This window comes from Crocodylus siamensis, chromosome 11, assembly GCF_052110815.1.
Source record: "Crocodylus siamensis isolate JL-2025a chromosome 11, ASM5211081v1, whole genome shotgun sequence".
NCBI classification, from domain to species: Eukaryota; Metazoa; Chordata; order Crocodylia; family Crocodylidae; genus Crocodylus; species Crocodylus siamensis.
The window spans coordinates 27196205-27213116 of NC_143405.1; the positions used below are offsets into that span (position 1 = coordinate 27196205).

Here is a 16912-nt window from a genome sequence, read left to right on the forward strand (position 1 = left end):
GTTAAACCTACCTCCAATCTGCTGCCCACCCTGCAGCACTGTACCACCATGGTCTTTCCTAAGACAAAGCTCCAGATTTCCGTCCTCCCTCCGCTCCATCTTTCTAGAACTGAGAAATGAATGCAACACCTCTAATACATGGACATTATACAGAGTTGACCTGCTGCCTCCCGACTCCATGCAGGGAAAGCTCTGGGCAGCAGACTAATTCAGGGGCGGGAAATTATTTTGTGCGGAAGGCCGCTTACTGAGTTTTGGCAAGCCATCAAGAGCCGCGTGACAAGCAGCCAGGGGCAGATAACTATTAATTTGCTAAATTTTTTTAGGGGCCCTGAGGGCCAGATAGAATGGCCTGGCAGGCCACATCGGGCCTGCAGGCTGCATTTTGCCCACCCCTGCTGTAATTGCTTGCATTCTGGCAGCCACCGCATTACACTGCAAGCTCCTATGTAATCTCTGCAGGTCACTGACAGTACTGCCTTAACTTGCCACTGCTTCTTCTATATCTATTATCAGTGTTCTCTAAGTGCCAGCTCCACAGGCTCTCTCTTGCTTCCTTTCATCTTGCGCAGCCTCCCCCCCACTTTCCACTTACAGGCCGTTATACTATGGGAGACGCTCATGATCTTTATACTAGCCTGTGCAAGTTTACTCTTGCCCTTCCACCTACCAGACTACTCTAGAGGCAGTAGCAGGAGTTTTGGGTGCAACAAGCAAGGAAGGAGGCCTTTCAGCTCCCACTAGAATGTAAGGAATAACCTTTCTAGCACAGATAGATAAAGTAAAACTTCTGATAATTGCCCCCTCCAAGGACAGAACTGTCTCAAAACTACATCAGCAAAACAGCTCTGTGACTGTGTGTCAGAGCAAAGCCTGTCCACATTTGCAGCACAGAAAGGCCAGTGATTAGTGACCTTGTGCTGAACACTTGGCACTGTCAAGCTTAGGGCTGTGTGACTGGTGCAGCGACCGCAGGAGGCAAGATATAATTAGATACATTTGTGTACATCTTTGAGTCCTTGACGGAAGAATCAAAAAGAGGCTGCAGGGCTGAGTGGCCCAGCCAGATGGGACTCAGCTCTCTGCAAAGCCAGAGACTATCATATTCCCAAAGTGCTAAGAGAAAGTGGGAAATACGGGACAGACTCTGAGGGCCTGGCACTGAGGACCTAATACAAGCACCTATTATCTGAGCTGGCAAAGCTGGGAGCAAAAAAACATTTGGAGAAAATACAGGGAGTTAGCAGAAATTGGCAAGCAAGAGTCCTAGCAAGAAGCACTACCAGCCAGCCAGGTCTTCGGGCTGCAGAACACAGAGTATTCACCATGCTCTCGCTGTGACATTCATACAGAAAGAAAGAGATGCAGCCAACAAGGGCTTATAGAAATCCAGCCTGCGCCACAGTCCCTCTAAGCTCGTTCTCAGCCAAGAAAGGAATATGCAGGGCCTATATGCCATGACAATGCTGCACTCCATTTTAAGGTCACCAGTTCATCTGTGCTGACCAGATACAACCAGAGGCTGTGGAGAATTTGCCCTCAGCGAAGTAGCCCAAGGATGGATATAGGCATGGACTTGGCTGTGGCAGCTCCTGTGTGATCAGCAGTGCCACCCCAAGCTCACCCAAACAGCGACACCCTTTCTTGATGAATTTCCTTGGTGTCAAAGCAGGGTCTGATGCCTTGCTTACATTAAGCAAGGTGTGTCACAACTACTCCCTGCTCACAGCCAGCTGCACCAGAGTATTGACCATGTGTCATTGTCTCACATTATGACCTGTACTTGGGGAAGGAGACAACTGTACAAAGGCTTCCCAGGGCGCCAAGATACTCTACTCTCTCTAGCATCTCCAAGAGGAGCAAGCACAGCATTAACTGCCCAAGCATCAGTATTTAATTTTCCTAGCAGCACACACCTCCCATTCCATGCTATCTGAGCCTTCAGGAACATGATACTGAATGGCCAGCAACCCTGAAGTCAAGAAAACATACTATCAGGAAATTAAAAATTGTAACCAGACAGAAGTCAAGGTACTCTTAGGAATAGTCCTCCCATTGTTGGCATATAGATGTTTCCATTGTAGCAAGGGTGGTGCTCTGAGAATAATAGAGGATTGAATCAGGACTCCAACTCTTTCTGTGACTTTAGGTGAGGCTCATGAGGAAGCCAAAGCACGCAGAGGTGAACTGCGAGGCTTAAAGATGATTACAGAGAGCAGAGGCAGGATGCCCTCCCTTTTTTAATGTGTTTATTTTATAGTCATAAGAAGAAATGAGAGGGCTTTCTTTCTGTTGCTGCCTACTCTCCCCCTGCTCCTATTACGAAGGTTGCATCTGTGGGACAGAATGGGACTTCTCCCTCTTCTTAATGGAAGGGGTGAGGAAGAGGAGTCTTTCCCAGCAAGCTTTCCTTCTATGTGAATTTTAAACATTGTTTTATCTTAATTACTCAGTCTGATTTTTCACCCGTCTGGCAAGCTAAACCCAGCTGGACTCGATGATCTTCCAAAGTCCCTTCCAGCCCTGATGTCTCTGAAATCTATGACAATCATGACTATTTTACCATTCCCTTCAAATTAAACTACAGTAACAGGTTGTCAAGGCTGTTGGACCCACAGAGAGGAGTAGAAATAATCTTCTGACTCACTCAGCCAGCCAACCAGCCAATGTATGTCTCATTAGGTGTACTTCAGAACTATAAATAGCAGAGTCTCCGTAAAACAAAGGAAAAAGCCAGGCGGTCCTGAAGGGATGCACCTACTTAGAATAACCAGTTCGAGAAGGACAGGCAATTCAGCAGTTTGAACACCCAGTTAGGACTTAGAAGATCTGAGTTCAAATCCCTGCTCTATCACTGACCCCCTGGGTGACGTTGGACGAGTTTTTCAGTCTTTCTGGCCAGCAGTTCCCCCTTTGCACACTAGGTATAATAGCATTGCCTTGCTGTACAGCAGTAATGGGAGAGTAAATCCATTAAAAACAGTAAGACACTAGTGAGACCCAACACATATGAGATTAGGGGCTAAGGTACAAACACAGCCCTGCCTTAAAGACTCAAGGTAATACCCATGAGAGCAGGTTTTGGGATAACATATTAAGATGAAGTGAGATTCCAGATGCCTGGAACTTGCATATACTATACTGCTAAGTAACGCCTTTTAACTCTTATGGTAATGACCAACAATTGGCAGTTCAGGAAGAAGCAGGACACAGTGGTTACAGAGAAGTCAGTGAAGCCATAAATCTGGATGAGAACTCTTGAAATAAGGGGGGATTGTGATTATTCACTCCACAACCAAATGTGCTGGAAATCTTGGTCGAGACCTATGAAGGGAGGCAAAGCAGAGCTGCTGTAGGGAAGAGACACAGGAAAAGAACACAGTGAGTTTTGCCTCCAGTGCTCCCAAGGCAGCTGCATCCTCTCATCACGCTTGGTTTTATAGCTTAGTGACCACTTCATGCCTGGACCACCCTGGGCTCAGTACCCTCACAGAACTCCCAAGCCGCTGGAGCCCACCTGAAGTAGAAATGGTAATACAGAGTTCAGCAATACATGTCAGAGTCATCAACTCTAAGGCAGAAATGCTACTCACCCTTGGATGTCAGTGTCCACAAGGAGTCGAACCAGGATCCCTGTCACCGCCACAAGGATTGGATAGTGATCCACACTCTCTAACCCTGCATGATAGAAGAGAAAGAGAGGACCCTTACCACCACTGTGCAACTAAAGGTTGCTGCCCAGAGCTATACCAGCCATTTTCTGGAATTTTTTATACTCTGCTTAGAAGAGACACTGAGATGCAAGTCCACTCTAGCCAGGACCTATGGATCTTATTAGAGCTCATGGTTCATTCAGGAAAGGGATCAAGCGACTTTTTTTTGGCATAACCACAAACACCGGTCTCTCCCCTTGATCTAGAAGCCAGTGCTACCTGGCCTACTCCAAAACCTCATGAGCAAGGGACTGGTTTAATCCCCCTCCCTAGCAGTAAAGAAAATCTGGTGGGTATACAAGCAACATGGGACTGCCCAAAATATGGCCATCATGGTCCTGCACTTAACTCTTGAGTGGCCAGAGCTTCCTTCTTGTCATGTCTCAGTCAGCGAGGAGTGCCAAACAAAGGAGCTAGAGGGCTGAATGGAGAAAGGGAGGCTTCCAGGGTTACATGAGGCCCATTAGTGCCTCAAACAACCTTTATGCTGGAACTGTGAAGTAGCCATTTCCAGAAAAACTGCACACTGCTGAGACATCATTTCACAAGGAGGAGAAAGACAGATTCACTCAGCACTGCTATTCACTCAGGGGCTGGCGTTCTAACACCTACCCGCCAAACAGCTACTATGCATAGTGCGCTGTTTAGCATGCTGGCTGCACTGCAACAGGACTTTGATAATACGGTATTGGGGGAAGGTGAGTGAGGGCACTTTTCTGCAGGGACAGGGACTAGCAGATTGCTGTTCTCTGCCATCTCCTGGCAGAGCTGCTCAGGAAAGCAGAGCTAGGCAAGATGTCTTTCAAACAGCACCAGGCTGTTCTACTGAAGGTTGGTTCCAATCCATTGAACAGGATACTACCTCTTCTAGCAAGTAATAGTGCACCAGGCACTGGTACTGTTCTCATAAGGGAAAATTACTTAATTCAGAATGGTAATAAGATGTGGTAGGTGTTTAATGGTGTATGAAGGCTGGTGCTAGAAGTTCCCACAGGCAAAAAAAAACCATAGAGGCAATTAAGGAGACAAACACAGGCTAAAGACCCTGGCCAAAAGAAGAGTTCAGGGAACTGGAATTGTTAAAATGCTCTGCCTGAGCATTTCCATGCCCTAGTGAAGATGGCACTTCCAGCAGGACAGCTGCTCAAGGCCTAGGTTGGAAGGAAGAGTGACATCCTGCTCTATCATGTGTATCCTTGCCTGCAGCATCAAAGAAAGTCTCCCACCCACTGGCATAGCTTAGCTTGTCAGATCACATTCCCCTGAAACCTCCAGCAGCCCTGCTGATCTAGAATCCAAACCTCTGGAAGAGACTGCAAAGAGAGCTCCTAAATCCTCCAAATCCCCAAAACATTCCCTCCCACTTCCATCCCCAGCAAACTCCTGCAGGAGATGCAGGCAGGTCTCACCTGGCAGCCGGAGATTGACCACTCTGTCAAACAGGTTCCGCTCGGCTGTCACGCGATTCAGTACCTGATTTAACAGCTGTGTAGGGAGAAATGCAGACTATAAGGAATGGACAGGCCTTCTCCATCAGCAGAACAAGATGCCAGCCATACATTTAAATAGCTTCTGTCCATCAACAGCCAGGCAAAGGCATACAAGAACCACTTTATACTGCATTGATCAGGCACTTTCTGCTTACAGCCAGCCCACATGCACAACCAGCACACATTCCCAAGTGGGGTCTTTTCTTGAAGCAATATCTTCTTCACTAAATCATTCTGAAGGCTGGAATAAGATGTTTCTCACCATGGACTGCTGAGGACCTGAACCACAAATCAAACTACAGCCCCATATCTGTCTAACAAAACAGCCTGTGAGAAATGCAGGTCCCAGTATGTAATACTCCATCTGGAGTCGGTGGGAACAGCTGCACTTTATATTGCAACCCAAATTCTCTTCAGATTTGATAAAAGTAGGAGGAAGGCAGTGTCAGACTGCACCACAATGTTCTTCTGTGATTTGCATGTGTACTGAACTCCTGTCCAGAGTGTTGCTTTCACAGGAGATGGGAGCTCAGCTCCACTGCAGCCACAAGCCCTGACAGTGCTAACAGGAACTCAGGCCTGCAGCAGAAAGAGGCAGGCTGCATTCCAATTTGTGGCACTTATGGAAAAAGCTCTAAGGAGAGAGAGAAGCTACAGTACTGAGAACACATTGTGGAAGGAACTGCTAGTTGGAGACCCTCTGTCAACCTCCAGGCACCAGAGTGAAGCCTATGAGAAGAGTCAGCAACTGCAAATGGTCCAGAACAGGGCTCTATTTGAACCCAAAGCCAACAGCAGGACTGGGACTGCCAATCTTGGGGCACAGACTGGAGCAGGGTGAAGACACAACGAAGAACAGGTGCCCTGCAATAAGACACAGCACCAGAACTCCAACCATAACAGCAGCAAGTTTCTGCTTGTGAACACTGTGACAGCATTTAATTAGCTACGGTTAGGATCTGAGCAAGTCTACCAGATCACAAGGGCTGCTCCAAGATTGGTGTGATCATAACAGTCCTGCCTCATTTCACTGAGTATTCACCCTGCTACCATGCAGGCTGGTCTTCCATAAACTGAGAGCAAACTCCTGTTGAAGCTGCCTGGGGCAGAATCACAGCTGAGGGACAGACATGAGTCTGACATGTGGTTGTCCTTATTACTACAATCCCCAACATTATAAGTGAACCATGTGCATGCTCAAATTGGCTCTATTTAGCTGATTCCCTTCCCCTTGGCCATGCCACATGCTTGAACTCCCGTTGCTTTCCTTCTTCCCTGACTGTTTCTATCGTCTCTATGGAACATCCCTCCTCGGCCCCATGGATTTTCCTCTTCTCAAGGCAGCTGCACTTTGCTTTGGGTACACTCAGGACCAGCAACATTTCTCTCCTGAGGCAGGGGTCAGCACATCTTTTCTCAGAGTGCCAAAAAATCATTTCTGCAGAGAAGGTAAAGGAACAGATATGCTGCTAGTGGTAATCATCTCTGTTGTACTACAAACCTCCTATGGCCTGCTTGTGCAGGAAATGGCAACACACTCCAGAGGGAAATGATCATCAAACTCTACTGTAAGCTCAGCTAACAAGTTGGGCCCCAGGCTACCGTGGGATGGTGACAAACATTACAGACTTCACAGCCTTGCAATTTAGGAACTCATTACAGCACTCCTCATAAAGACCAAGTTCTTACAGATTTGAGGCAAAAGGGGCTCCTAGCACCAAATCCAAGATTACATAAAATAGGTGAAAAAGCCTCACCCAGCAATTCCAGCCTCTAGTTAAACAGCTCATAATTCACTTAGCAGAGAGCTCCCAAAAGGAAATGTGCAGTAGTGGTGTAAAGACTCCTAGTGATGGCAACCCATTCCTTCCTAAAGAATCTGTTCCACTAGTTGCTGCCCCATGTTAAACATGGGGTTTATTTCCAGCTGACTTTTGCCAACTTTAGGTCTCAGCCCCATGATCTTGCTAGCTCTGTATACTGGATTGAAGGGCTTTCTCTCTGAGCAATGTCTTGCTCACCCAGGTACTTTGTAGTTCATGACCACAGTCAGGGCGGCTAGGGTCTGGAACCAGCTTTCAAGAGAAGTGGTGCAGGCCCCTACCCTGGGGGTTTTTAAGAGGAGGTTAGATGAACACCTTGGTGGAGTCATTTGACCCCAGTATTCTTTCCTGCCATGGCAGGGGGTCGGACTCGATGATCTGCTCAGGTCCCTTCCGACCCTAGAAACTATGAAACTATGAAAGGCACTTCTTAACCTTCTTTTCAAGAAGGTCAGTAGATGGCACCCCTTTGGGGTGGTCTCTGCAAAGGCTGGCACCAACACACAAAAGTCATGAATTAAAAATGATTACACAGTTGTGGCACAGGGCTGTGCAGGATGCTTTGGAATTGAAATAAAAGTAATAAAAATAAAGTCAATGAGGCTAGCTTTGGCCCTGACAGGTGCAGAGAGCCAAAACAAGTGCATCTTATGTAGAGGAGGGCAGAACTAGACTAGCAGACAGCTGCAGCTCAGGACTGTAGGACATTAGAAAAGTTACAATAGGTAGCCAGGGATGGGAAAGTGCAAGTAAGGATGCCCTCTTTCCACCCCCCTGACATTCATTTTAAATACAATGTGGGGCCAACTGCACCTTTCACTGGTTTCCCCCTTGATTTCACAGCAGACAGACTTGCACACCTGAAATCTTAGGATTCTCCTCTGAGATCCATTACGGTAACATCTGCCATATGAAAGCAACTGACAATATGGAGGTCCTTATGAAGGTTTTTGGCATGCACCCCCTCTCAGTCTCTGGGTGTAGAGAGCTTTATGTGGGCTGGGTTTCTCTGGGATATTATCTTAAGTGTGCACACAGGAAGCGTGGCAGCATTTCCCAGAGCCAAACAAGCCCATACATGGCTGACTGTCATGATATGCTGAAAAAGCATGGGCACTGATGTCAGATCTCCCTGGTTTGTAGTACTAAATGACCAGGCCCAGACAACCCATAGATCCAGTTAAAGGCTATATTCTTTGCAATCTACGTGCAAGCCCTTTGCCACAATCTACAGCCCTAGCAGAAAGCACTCACACACTGTGTAGGTAGGTGCACTCCCTGTACCAGGGACATACCTGTGCAAGCCTCCTGAGTAGCAGCTCTGATGAGGGACGGCTCCAATCAAGGAAAATCTCAGAGGCCAACGTGACAGTCATTTCCAATACCCTGAGTAAGCTCACAGAAAGGTCAAAGCATGTTGCGCACACCTTCAGCTGGCGGCTGTCCACAAAGTTCCTCTCCAGGCGTTCTGCTGCCTGTTGGATCTACCACGTAATGGAGTGCAACTTAGTAGGGGGGCACCCAACCCACCCAATGCTGCAACATTCCCCTGGCTCCTGGCATCCCTGCTCCCTTAGAGGCCAGGTAGCCAATGTATTCTCAGAGGGCTAGGCTCTGGACAGCAGAGTATATACCACTATTCCACCAAACAAATGTCATTGTTTCACAAGCAAGCTGTACTTCCTAATCATTACATTTGTCAAGGTACAGTGCAGGGGTTGGCAAAAAATAGATCGCCAGCCCACCAAATGAATTTACCCAGCCCACAGCTGCTCCTCTAAAGGTGAACTGTATCTGGCCTGTGGCTACCCTGGCTTTCAGTGCCTCTTCCCGTTCTCCCTTCTCCATGTCAGCCAGCTGCAGCAGGCACTCCCCTCCCCTCCCCTCCCCAGCCAGCCAGCCCTGCCCCGCCCCCCAGCCCCCAGTGGAAGCTCCAAGGCAGGGCGTGCTGAGTTGCTGGCCAAGCTTCAGCCTGGTGAGGGTGTCTGTGCCCCACTCTGACCCTGCAACTGGCAAGATGAAGCTCAGGTAAGGTTCCCCCTGCTGGTGGGCGAGGGGGTACAGAGGGAAGAGGGCCAGGACTTGTGGGTTATCTGGGCTCTGCTGGGCCAGGGCCTGGTAGGGGCATGGGTACCGGTGCTACACTGTGTTTCTGCATGCTGCTTTGGGCTGTGCCACACTGGTGCAGCTGGAGTGGCTGGCATGGCTCCTGCCTGACCCCAAGTCCCTGACATGCAGCCGGGTTGGACAGGAGCCATGCCAGCCATACCCACATGGCCTGAAGTGGCATGCGGAACATAGCGTAGCATCAGCCCAGTTATGTGCCGGAGACTTGGGGTGGGGCAGGCGGTGCAGGGAGAACGGGGGAACTCAGCGCAGCACCAGCTTGGTCAAGTCCAGATAACCTGCAGCTCCCAGCCCCCCTACTCCCTGAACCCCTTGCCCTGCCCTGAGTCCCCTACATATGGCCAGGCCAGTGCTGCGCTCTATTCCCGGGTGCCCCTTTGGGCCATGTGGGTTGCCCCTTTGGGCCATGTGGGTGCAGTTGGCATGGCTACTGCTCAACATGGCTAAGTGCTGGGGACTTGGGACAGAGGAGGGGATGCAGGGAGAAGGGAGTGGGGAGCCACGAGTCATCCGGGTTTGGCTGGGCTGGTGCTGTGCTCTGTTCCTTTGTCCCTGTACCCCACTCCCCTGAGTCCGCAGCACTCGGGCAGGCTGGGCAGGTGTCACACCAGCTGCATGCACATGGCATGATCCAGTGTGCAGGAATAGAGCACAATACCAGCAAAGCTGCATGCTGGGGACTCAGGGTGGGGGGTGGGAGAAATAAAGCTTAGGTTCCCCTGACTTTTGTTCTCTTTGCCCAGGGGTGGGCAATTGTTTGGGTCAGAGGGGCTCTTGAGTTTTGGTGAGCTGTTGTGGGGAAGGGAGGGTGCTGCTGACCCTGCTCACATCAGCTCACCCAAACTCCCTAAGTGACTCTCCAACCTAAATAATTGCCAACCCCTAGTAGAGCATCTAGATGTCCACAGGAAGTCTCAGAGGATCCTACAGTATTTGAACCAATCCACACCCGGCTGCACCGAACCACCCCTGCAACCCTCCTGTACTCACCCACCCACTCACCTCCTGAATCATCCCAATGAATTCAGAGAAAGCCCAGTTAAGCTGGTTAAGGACACTGTTGAGGAAGCTGGGTGCCAAATTACGGTCACTACGCAGTAGATCTGCCATATGCCTCTGCAGTAGGATGGAGGGACATGGTTCTGGAATAAGAAAATAACAGTTTCAAAGTTAGGCCCAGCCCCAGGGCTGGAGAAAAAAATTCAGATTGAGGAAATAAATAGGCCTGAAACCAACACCCTATAACTTGGTAAATACTGTTCTCTCTCTTTAAAGGCACAAGGTGTAAAAAGCAAGAAGCCCCCCCACCCATGGCCACTTTACAATAAGCAGAGATGACAGGTGCTCCACAAATCCAGCACACACAGACTATACTGAGCAGAGATCTTGCCTGCAAGACAGTCCGCACTTCCCCAGAGTGCCAACCTGAATTAACCAGGATGTGGTCAAATATTTTCACTGCTCCTCCTAAACCATAGAAATGGGCCCTGCAGCTCAGTGCTGTCCCTTGCACTTATCTACAGAGGGCTCCAGGACAACTTGGGGCTAATCAGTTTCAGTACCAGCATCACAAGAGCTGCCCAGTACACCCCTACTCCTTCATATGTAAGGTGACCAAGTTATTTTTAAAGAAATCCATGACATTGTTTCAAGTGAAAATGGAGCAACATGGTGTGTCAGGCAGGCGGGGGGACAGGCACTGCTGCTGCTCACGAGGAGCCAGGCTGGGCACTTGGGGGAAGGGGAGGGGAGGGGAAGGGAAGAGGATGCTAAAATCCAAGTTCACCCAGGGCACCTTCCCCCGCCCCCACTAGTCCAACACTGCTGCTGCACACTCATGCACAGTAGAGTAAGTAGAGAAAGAAGGGATCATGTTAGGTGGCTGATTCCTAGACTTTTCTTTCAATTTTCACCAACTGGCCAGGATGCTGGGACAGCCTACAAAATCTGGGACTGTCCCAGCCAAACTGGGATATATGGTCACCCTATTCATATGGGCCCATTTGTCTGTCCAGTTGCAGCTGAGAAGATGGTCCTTGAGCTGAGTCAGGTCAAATCCTCCCTAGGGTTGTACTCAGTCCAGAGGTTACCTAGCTTCCTCCTGGGACTTGACAGCAGCTTTGTATGTCTAGCAGGGGAATTACCAGGTACCCCCATCATCAGTTTCAGCCCCGTGACCATGGACAGACCTAGGGCAAACAGGCTCCTACAGTACCTAGAATTTCTAACACATGGCATATAAACACACCAGAAAGTCTTTTCAATAGTGCCCCTGGGACAAACAGCTTAGGCGTAGGCACCTGGGGTGCAGAAACCAAAGGCTTTGATTTTATGGAACACTGGACATTCCAGCGAGAAGAGAAGCTGTATGATAGGAATGGCCCACATCTCATAGGCAGGAGTAAAGTCCTAGTTGGAGACTAGAACCAATAGGGAAATTGGCATCACATAGGGAGGGTGTTTAAAGGCAAACAAAGTACAGACCAATTCAGCAGGTCACAAAATTTTTTTACTGATTTAACAATGTGGAAAAAAGGATCTTCTCAACTGCTTACGTTCCAGTGAGAGTCAGGGGAGCAAGCAAAGGGAACCAGAAATTCTTATTAATGAAGACAAATAACATAATTAGCATTACTGACACCACAAGAATAAAATGCTAAACATCACCGGCTATAATATGAACAGAAAGACCATATAGGTTAAAGGTGGAGGGATGACACTGTTACAGCATAATTACCCATTCTAGAGTTATCAGGAACTGAAATGGATCAACATATTAAGTCCAGGAGGGGAGACTGGTACAACACCAGCACTCCCCCACCCCCCTCCAAAAATCACAGATGGGGAAAAGGGGGAAGATGACAAACAACAGAAATTATGAAGAACTGATAAGGAATCTAAAGACATGAGGGAAAAAAACAATAACTGGCAAGGGTAAGAGCAATAAAGTATTTTAAATACACTTAAGAAGAGACAGGCATACCATTTGAAGTAGCTTAAAGTTTAATAGGGTTTGAAATGTTTCCAAAATGTTGTGCAGCAATTCTCAACCAGCACCCTGAGATTCCATGAGATTCTTTTAAGGGTGCCATGGGGTGCCATGCAATATTAGCATTCTTAGATGTGCAAACACCTACACACGATATATCCATTGCTGTCTGAAACCTCGCAACCCCTGACAGCCTCTGGTCCATGGCCAACCAGTTCAACACAGGCAAATCTGCAGTGGCACTGGCTCTGAATGAGGCATATCTAGCAATCCAGCATGTGGTGGCACTGTGAATCATCTGCCTCACCAATCCATCAGAGATTGTCAGATTCAACTGCATGGGGTTTCCAAACTGTGCTGGGGCCACTGATGGCACATGCATTGCCATCCTGGGCCCAACTTGAAGTACATCAATTGCATTGGCTGCTTCTCTATCATGCTGCAGGGTATCATGAACCACAAATTTGTTCCCCACTTGTACTGTGTTACTTCAGAAAGTGCCCTCCCCGCTAGCCACATGTCTGGGAGGTGGCCCGTAACTCATAGATAGGACCCTGAGAAAATCATGGATTTCTTGTAGAAAATTCATGGCATGTGTGCAGGTAAAGTATCCGTTTTCATGAACTATTCACAGAACTACCATTGATCTTGGCAAATGGGTTCCGGTAGTTTTGTGAATAGTCCGTGAAAAAGTATACTTTACCTACACACGTGCTGCACAGGCAGCAGTCAGGCACATACCGTAGGTAGTAGAAGGCTGACACTAATAGGGTTTAGTCCCTGCAAACACGGGGCAGCAGTGGCAGTTCAGAGGGCCACAGGTCATGCAATTGGGATTGTAGCCCAGCGGTATGCAGAGCACTTCCCACCACAGCAGGCAAGTCTGTGAGGGGGGAAGGGTGTGGGGCTGTTGGGGGTGGGAAGCAGATCGAGGCCCCCACAGTGAGGGAGGAAGTGTGGGAGCTTTGGGCTGGGCTGTGGGGTGGTTGGAGCCCAGGCAGCTCATCCAGGGGGCTGGAGCTGCACAACTCCATGTGCCTTCCATCGCCAGGCAGGCAGGGGACGTGGCACAGCCCAGTGGCGGCAGGCACATGGCATTGCATGGCTTTTGGGACAATGGCAGTGGGACACAGAGCCCAGCCCACTGTGGAAGCCTGTCTCCACGCCATGCCCAAATCCAGGGGGCACATGCCCCCCATGCCTCCCTTGGGGTGTGAGCAGCAGCAGGAGCCCCCCCCACCATGGCCCTGGATGAGCCGCCAGCACTCCAGCCATCCCACAACCTGGCCTGGGGCCCCATTCACCCCAGCCCCTGCCCCATTCCCTCCCTCACTGAGGACCTCAATCTGCACCCCCACCCCTTACCCTCCACACTTACCTGCTGGGTGGGAGGGCAGGGCGGGAGTGTGTATACTCAGCCCTGCCCCCCCAATACTATTTTCTCCTTATACCTATGGCACACACGGAGTCCCCTCTCCCCCGATAGTCCCCAATCCCTGAACAACTTTCCCACCCTGCTCCTTATACTCAGTTGCCTGGCTGCATCCTGGCCATGCCCGCAGCAGCCACATGCAGGCTCCTAAAGCACAGGTGTCCTCTTACAGGCTGGACCACTGCCAGCCTGCAAAAAGGAAACCTGCGCTTTTGCACGTTTTTTCTGGCACAGGCTTGTGACCCTTAAAAATTGCAGTGTGGGACTAATTTTGCAGTATTCGCACAATACATGAAATCATGATTTTCTCAGAGGCCTACTCATAGTGTGTTGAAACTTACCAGGGATTGGTAGCACTGAGCACCCTCAGTGCGTCTGTGACCAGGTCTGAGACACTGGAAGACTGTGCTTGATGTTGGTGGATGTGACTACATGGTGCACAGTGAACTAGAAGGCACAGCAATGGTGGGGGCTGTGAGATGGAGGGAGTAGGAAGCTGTTGCTCTGGCATGGTGTGATGTCAAGGGGATAGGCTCCTGGCACAGCTTAGACCACTCAGTGTTGATCTTCATGTCAGTCTCATCATCGCTTCTTCCTGAGTACGCCCTGTTTCCTCACCAGCAAAGTGGGGAGTTTCCTGAAAGCTCCTGCTCCTCCTGTACCAGGTCCTGGACTGTTGTAGGGTCAAGCTGCAGCAGGGCCTCCCCTTCATTTTATTGGCAGGAACTGAAACCTTCAGTGGCTCATGGCTAGCCAGCAGTGTTGACTGTCAAAGGGGACTGTATGGAATCATTCTCCTTGAGGATCTTTGACAGCTACTTATAGTACATGGTCATCACCTGCAGGTTCTGAAAAAACAGTTGACAGCTTGGGCCCTGGTATACCACAAATTCAGGATCTTTGTCTTCATACAGCACTGGTTCCAGCCCTGGTTGCGTGCCTGAGCTACCATTTTGGCAGCATGTATTCAAAAACAGCTTGGTTGCAGTGATTCATACTGAATTTCCACAGAGTTTCCTCATCACCTCAAATGGAGAGTGGGTCCAGTACCTCTTCTCAACTTCAGTTAGTGTTGCACTTGGAGGATGTTGGAAGAGGATGGTGTGAACATTGAGGCTGCTGGTCCAGGCCTCAGCTGAGTCACCAGGGAGTGCGGCACAAAACTGCTGGCAAGACTTCATGCAGAGTAATAAGTAGGGAAGGTTACATGCAACTCCTGTGACCTCTCGTCACACGACTCAGGGACTGCTGCCTGGCATTTGGGGTGGGAAGGGAAGAGGGGCAGGAAACATTGCATTGTGGGATGCCTGGTAGTCTGCCTGGAAGACTGACACAACTCTTTAGCATGCATATGGAACATTACAAATAAATAAATAAATTAAATAAAATAAAAAAATGGTACCACCTAGTACCTGCTTCCTCCACGGTCATTTTTGGAATGCACTGGCCATTTTTCAGCTTGTCTCAATCAGGGGTGTACATGATGCATACACCCCCTTTGAACTAATTTAAAGCTGTATGTAACTTTTCAACTGTGACACCTGTCCACAGCCTTAGAAACGAAGAAAATCTTACAGTTAGGCCCATTACTAAAAAGACGTGTTAAATTAACAATATAGACGAAGCAGATGTGTTTAACAAAAAAAAAAAATGTTCTATATTTGGAAAAAAGGAAAGTGATGTACAGTAAAAGCTCTGTTATCTGGCATCCCTTGGAAACGGGGGATGCTGGATAACAAAATATGCCGGTTAATTCAGCTGCCTTGGCCACTGCTTCGTACACCATGTCTAGGGCTTCCCTCCGTCCCTCCTGCCACATCACTGCCCCTCCCACAGGGCCTGCAGGAGGGGTGGCGGGATGCCCCAAACGTGGCAGGCAAAGCAGCAGCCTGGGCTGCTCAATTAACTGGTATATTTTGTTATCTGGCATCCCCCATTCCCAGCAACCATGTTGGTGGGAACCTATTACAGTTAAAGCTGTTATCTGGCATCCCCCTGGAATGGGGGATGCCAGATAACAAAATATGCCAGTTAACTGAGTGGCCCAGGCTGCCGCTTTTCCTGCTACATTTGGGGCATCCCGCCACCCCACATGCAGGCCTTGCTATGCTCCCTGGCCATGGAGGCTCAGCAATACAGGCTGCCTTGCCCCAAGCAATGGGGTCTCAGAGAAACCGGAAGTGCCACGGTGGGCGCTTCCAGTTTCACTTTACCTTACAAGCCGACATGCCGGTTAGCAGAGCATGCCAACTTGTAAGATGCTGCCAGACTTTGTTCACAAATCTTTGCTCCTAGGAAAGACAGTTGATGCCAATATGCCTGGGACAACCCATAAAGCAAGCAGCAGCATGTGTGGTTTCCCCAGCTGTTCAACTCTTCAATTCCTGTCCCAGGTTACCCCAACACAGGGGTGGAGCCCTAAATGAGTGTTGCAAGAACAAAGGAAGAAGAACTTGTACAATACGACTTTCATGGGTACTCCTAATTCCTGCAAGGGATACAGTGGACTCAAGCTACTCATCGCACTAAATGCCAGATGGAGCACTGTTTTTCAGAGTGCTCAGTGTCCCTTGGGCTGGCTGTCTTTGATTTCCTACTTAATTTTAGGTCCAAGTGTGGAAGAGCAGCAGCAGAAGGGAAGCTTGAGAGATCTGGATACTGAACAATTCCCTCCGTTCCTCTTTCAGACAGAGTAGTAGCAGCAGGCCAAGATGCCCAGCACCTGCCTTCTTGTCCTTGACAATGCTAAAATTGCATCTTTGAAGATGATCACACTGTTGGGGTGAGTGGTGGGGTTTCAGTGGCCTCCCCCTCTGGGAAGGTCTCAAGGACACCTCTGAATAACATGCTATTTTGCAATTAGATCAGAATTCATTATTGATCAGTTTATCCTTAGAATAGCAGCACCAGGAATGAGGTCCAAGGAGCCTGCCCATCCCCCTGCTGCTCAGACCTTCCAGAGCCAACCCCAAGAAATGACAGACAGAGTACATCTAGCAACACAGCAATGTCACCAAGGCCATGGGCAAGGCACCACATGAAGGCATGAGGCAGCTGCCAGGGTGCTCTCTAGCACACAACACTCATGGGGTTTGCCCCTCCTTTCTGCTGTGTTTCACCCGCTCCCCTCAAGGAAGGAATACAACTGCCCTGGTTACTGGGTCAGAAAAGGAGCCTATTATAAGAGGCAAAGAGATGCTCTCATCTGCAGGAGAAGCAAACCCATGGGACCTTGCTCAGGGCACTGATGCAAGATGCTTTGTCTCCCTTGCACCTTTCACAGATCACTGATACAAGTCCAAAACCCTCCCCTAGCCAAGGGTCTCATAGGAATAGGA

At 49.2% G+C, this 16912-nt stretch overlaps 1 protein-coding gene across 5 annotated transcripts in view; it reads right to left on the minus strand.

Annotated features, from left to right (window-relative positions):
* The window catches only part of RNF123 (ring finger protein 123), a 126885-nt gene that overhangs the window by 41112 nt on the left and 68861 nt on the right, over positions 1 to 16912 (minus strand). For all 5 annotated transcript variants that reach the window (XM_090023037.1, XM_090023034.1, XM_090023036.1 and 2 more), the window contains 4 exons: positions 10156 to 10295; positions 8322 to 8510; positions 5123 to 5198; positions 3594 to 3678 (listed from right to left, as the gene is read on the minus strand). In XM_090023037.1, coding sequence (XP_089879163.1) covers positions 3594 to 3678; positions 5123 to 5198; positions 8322 to 8510; positions 10156 to 10295 — 490 coding nt within the window. The remainder of the gene's footprint in view (positions 1 to 3593; positions 3679 to 5122; positions 5199 to 8321; positions 8511 to 10155; positions 10296 to 16912) is intronic.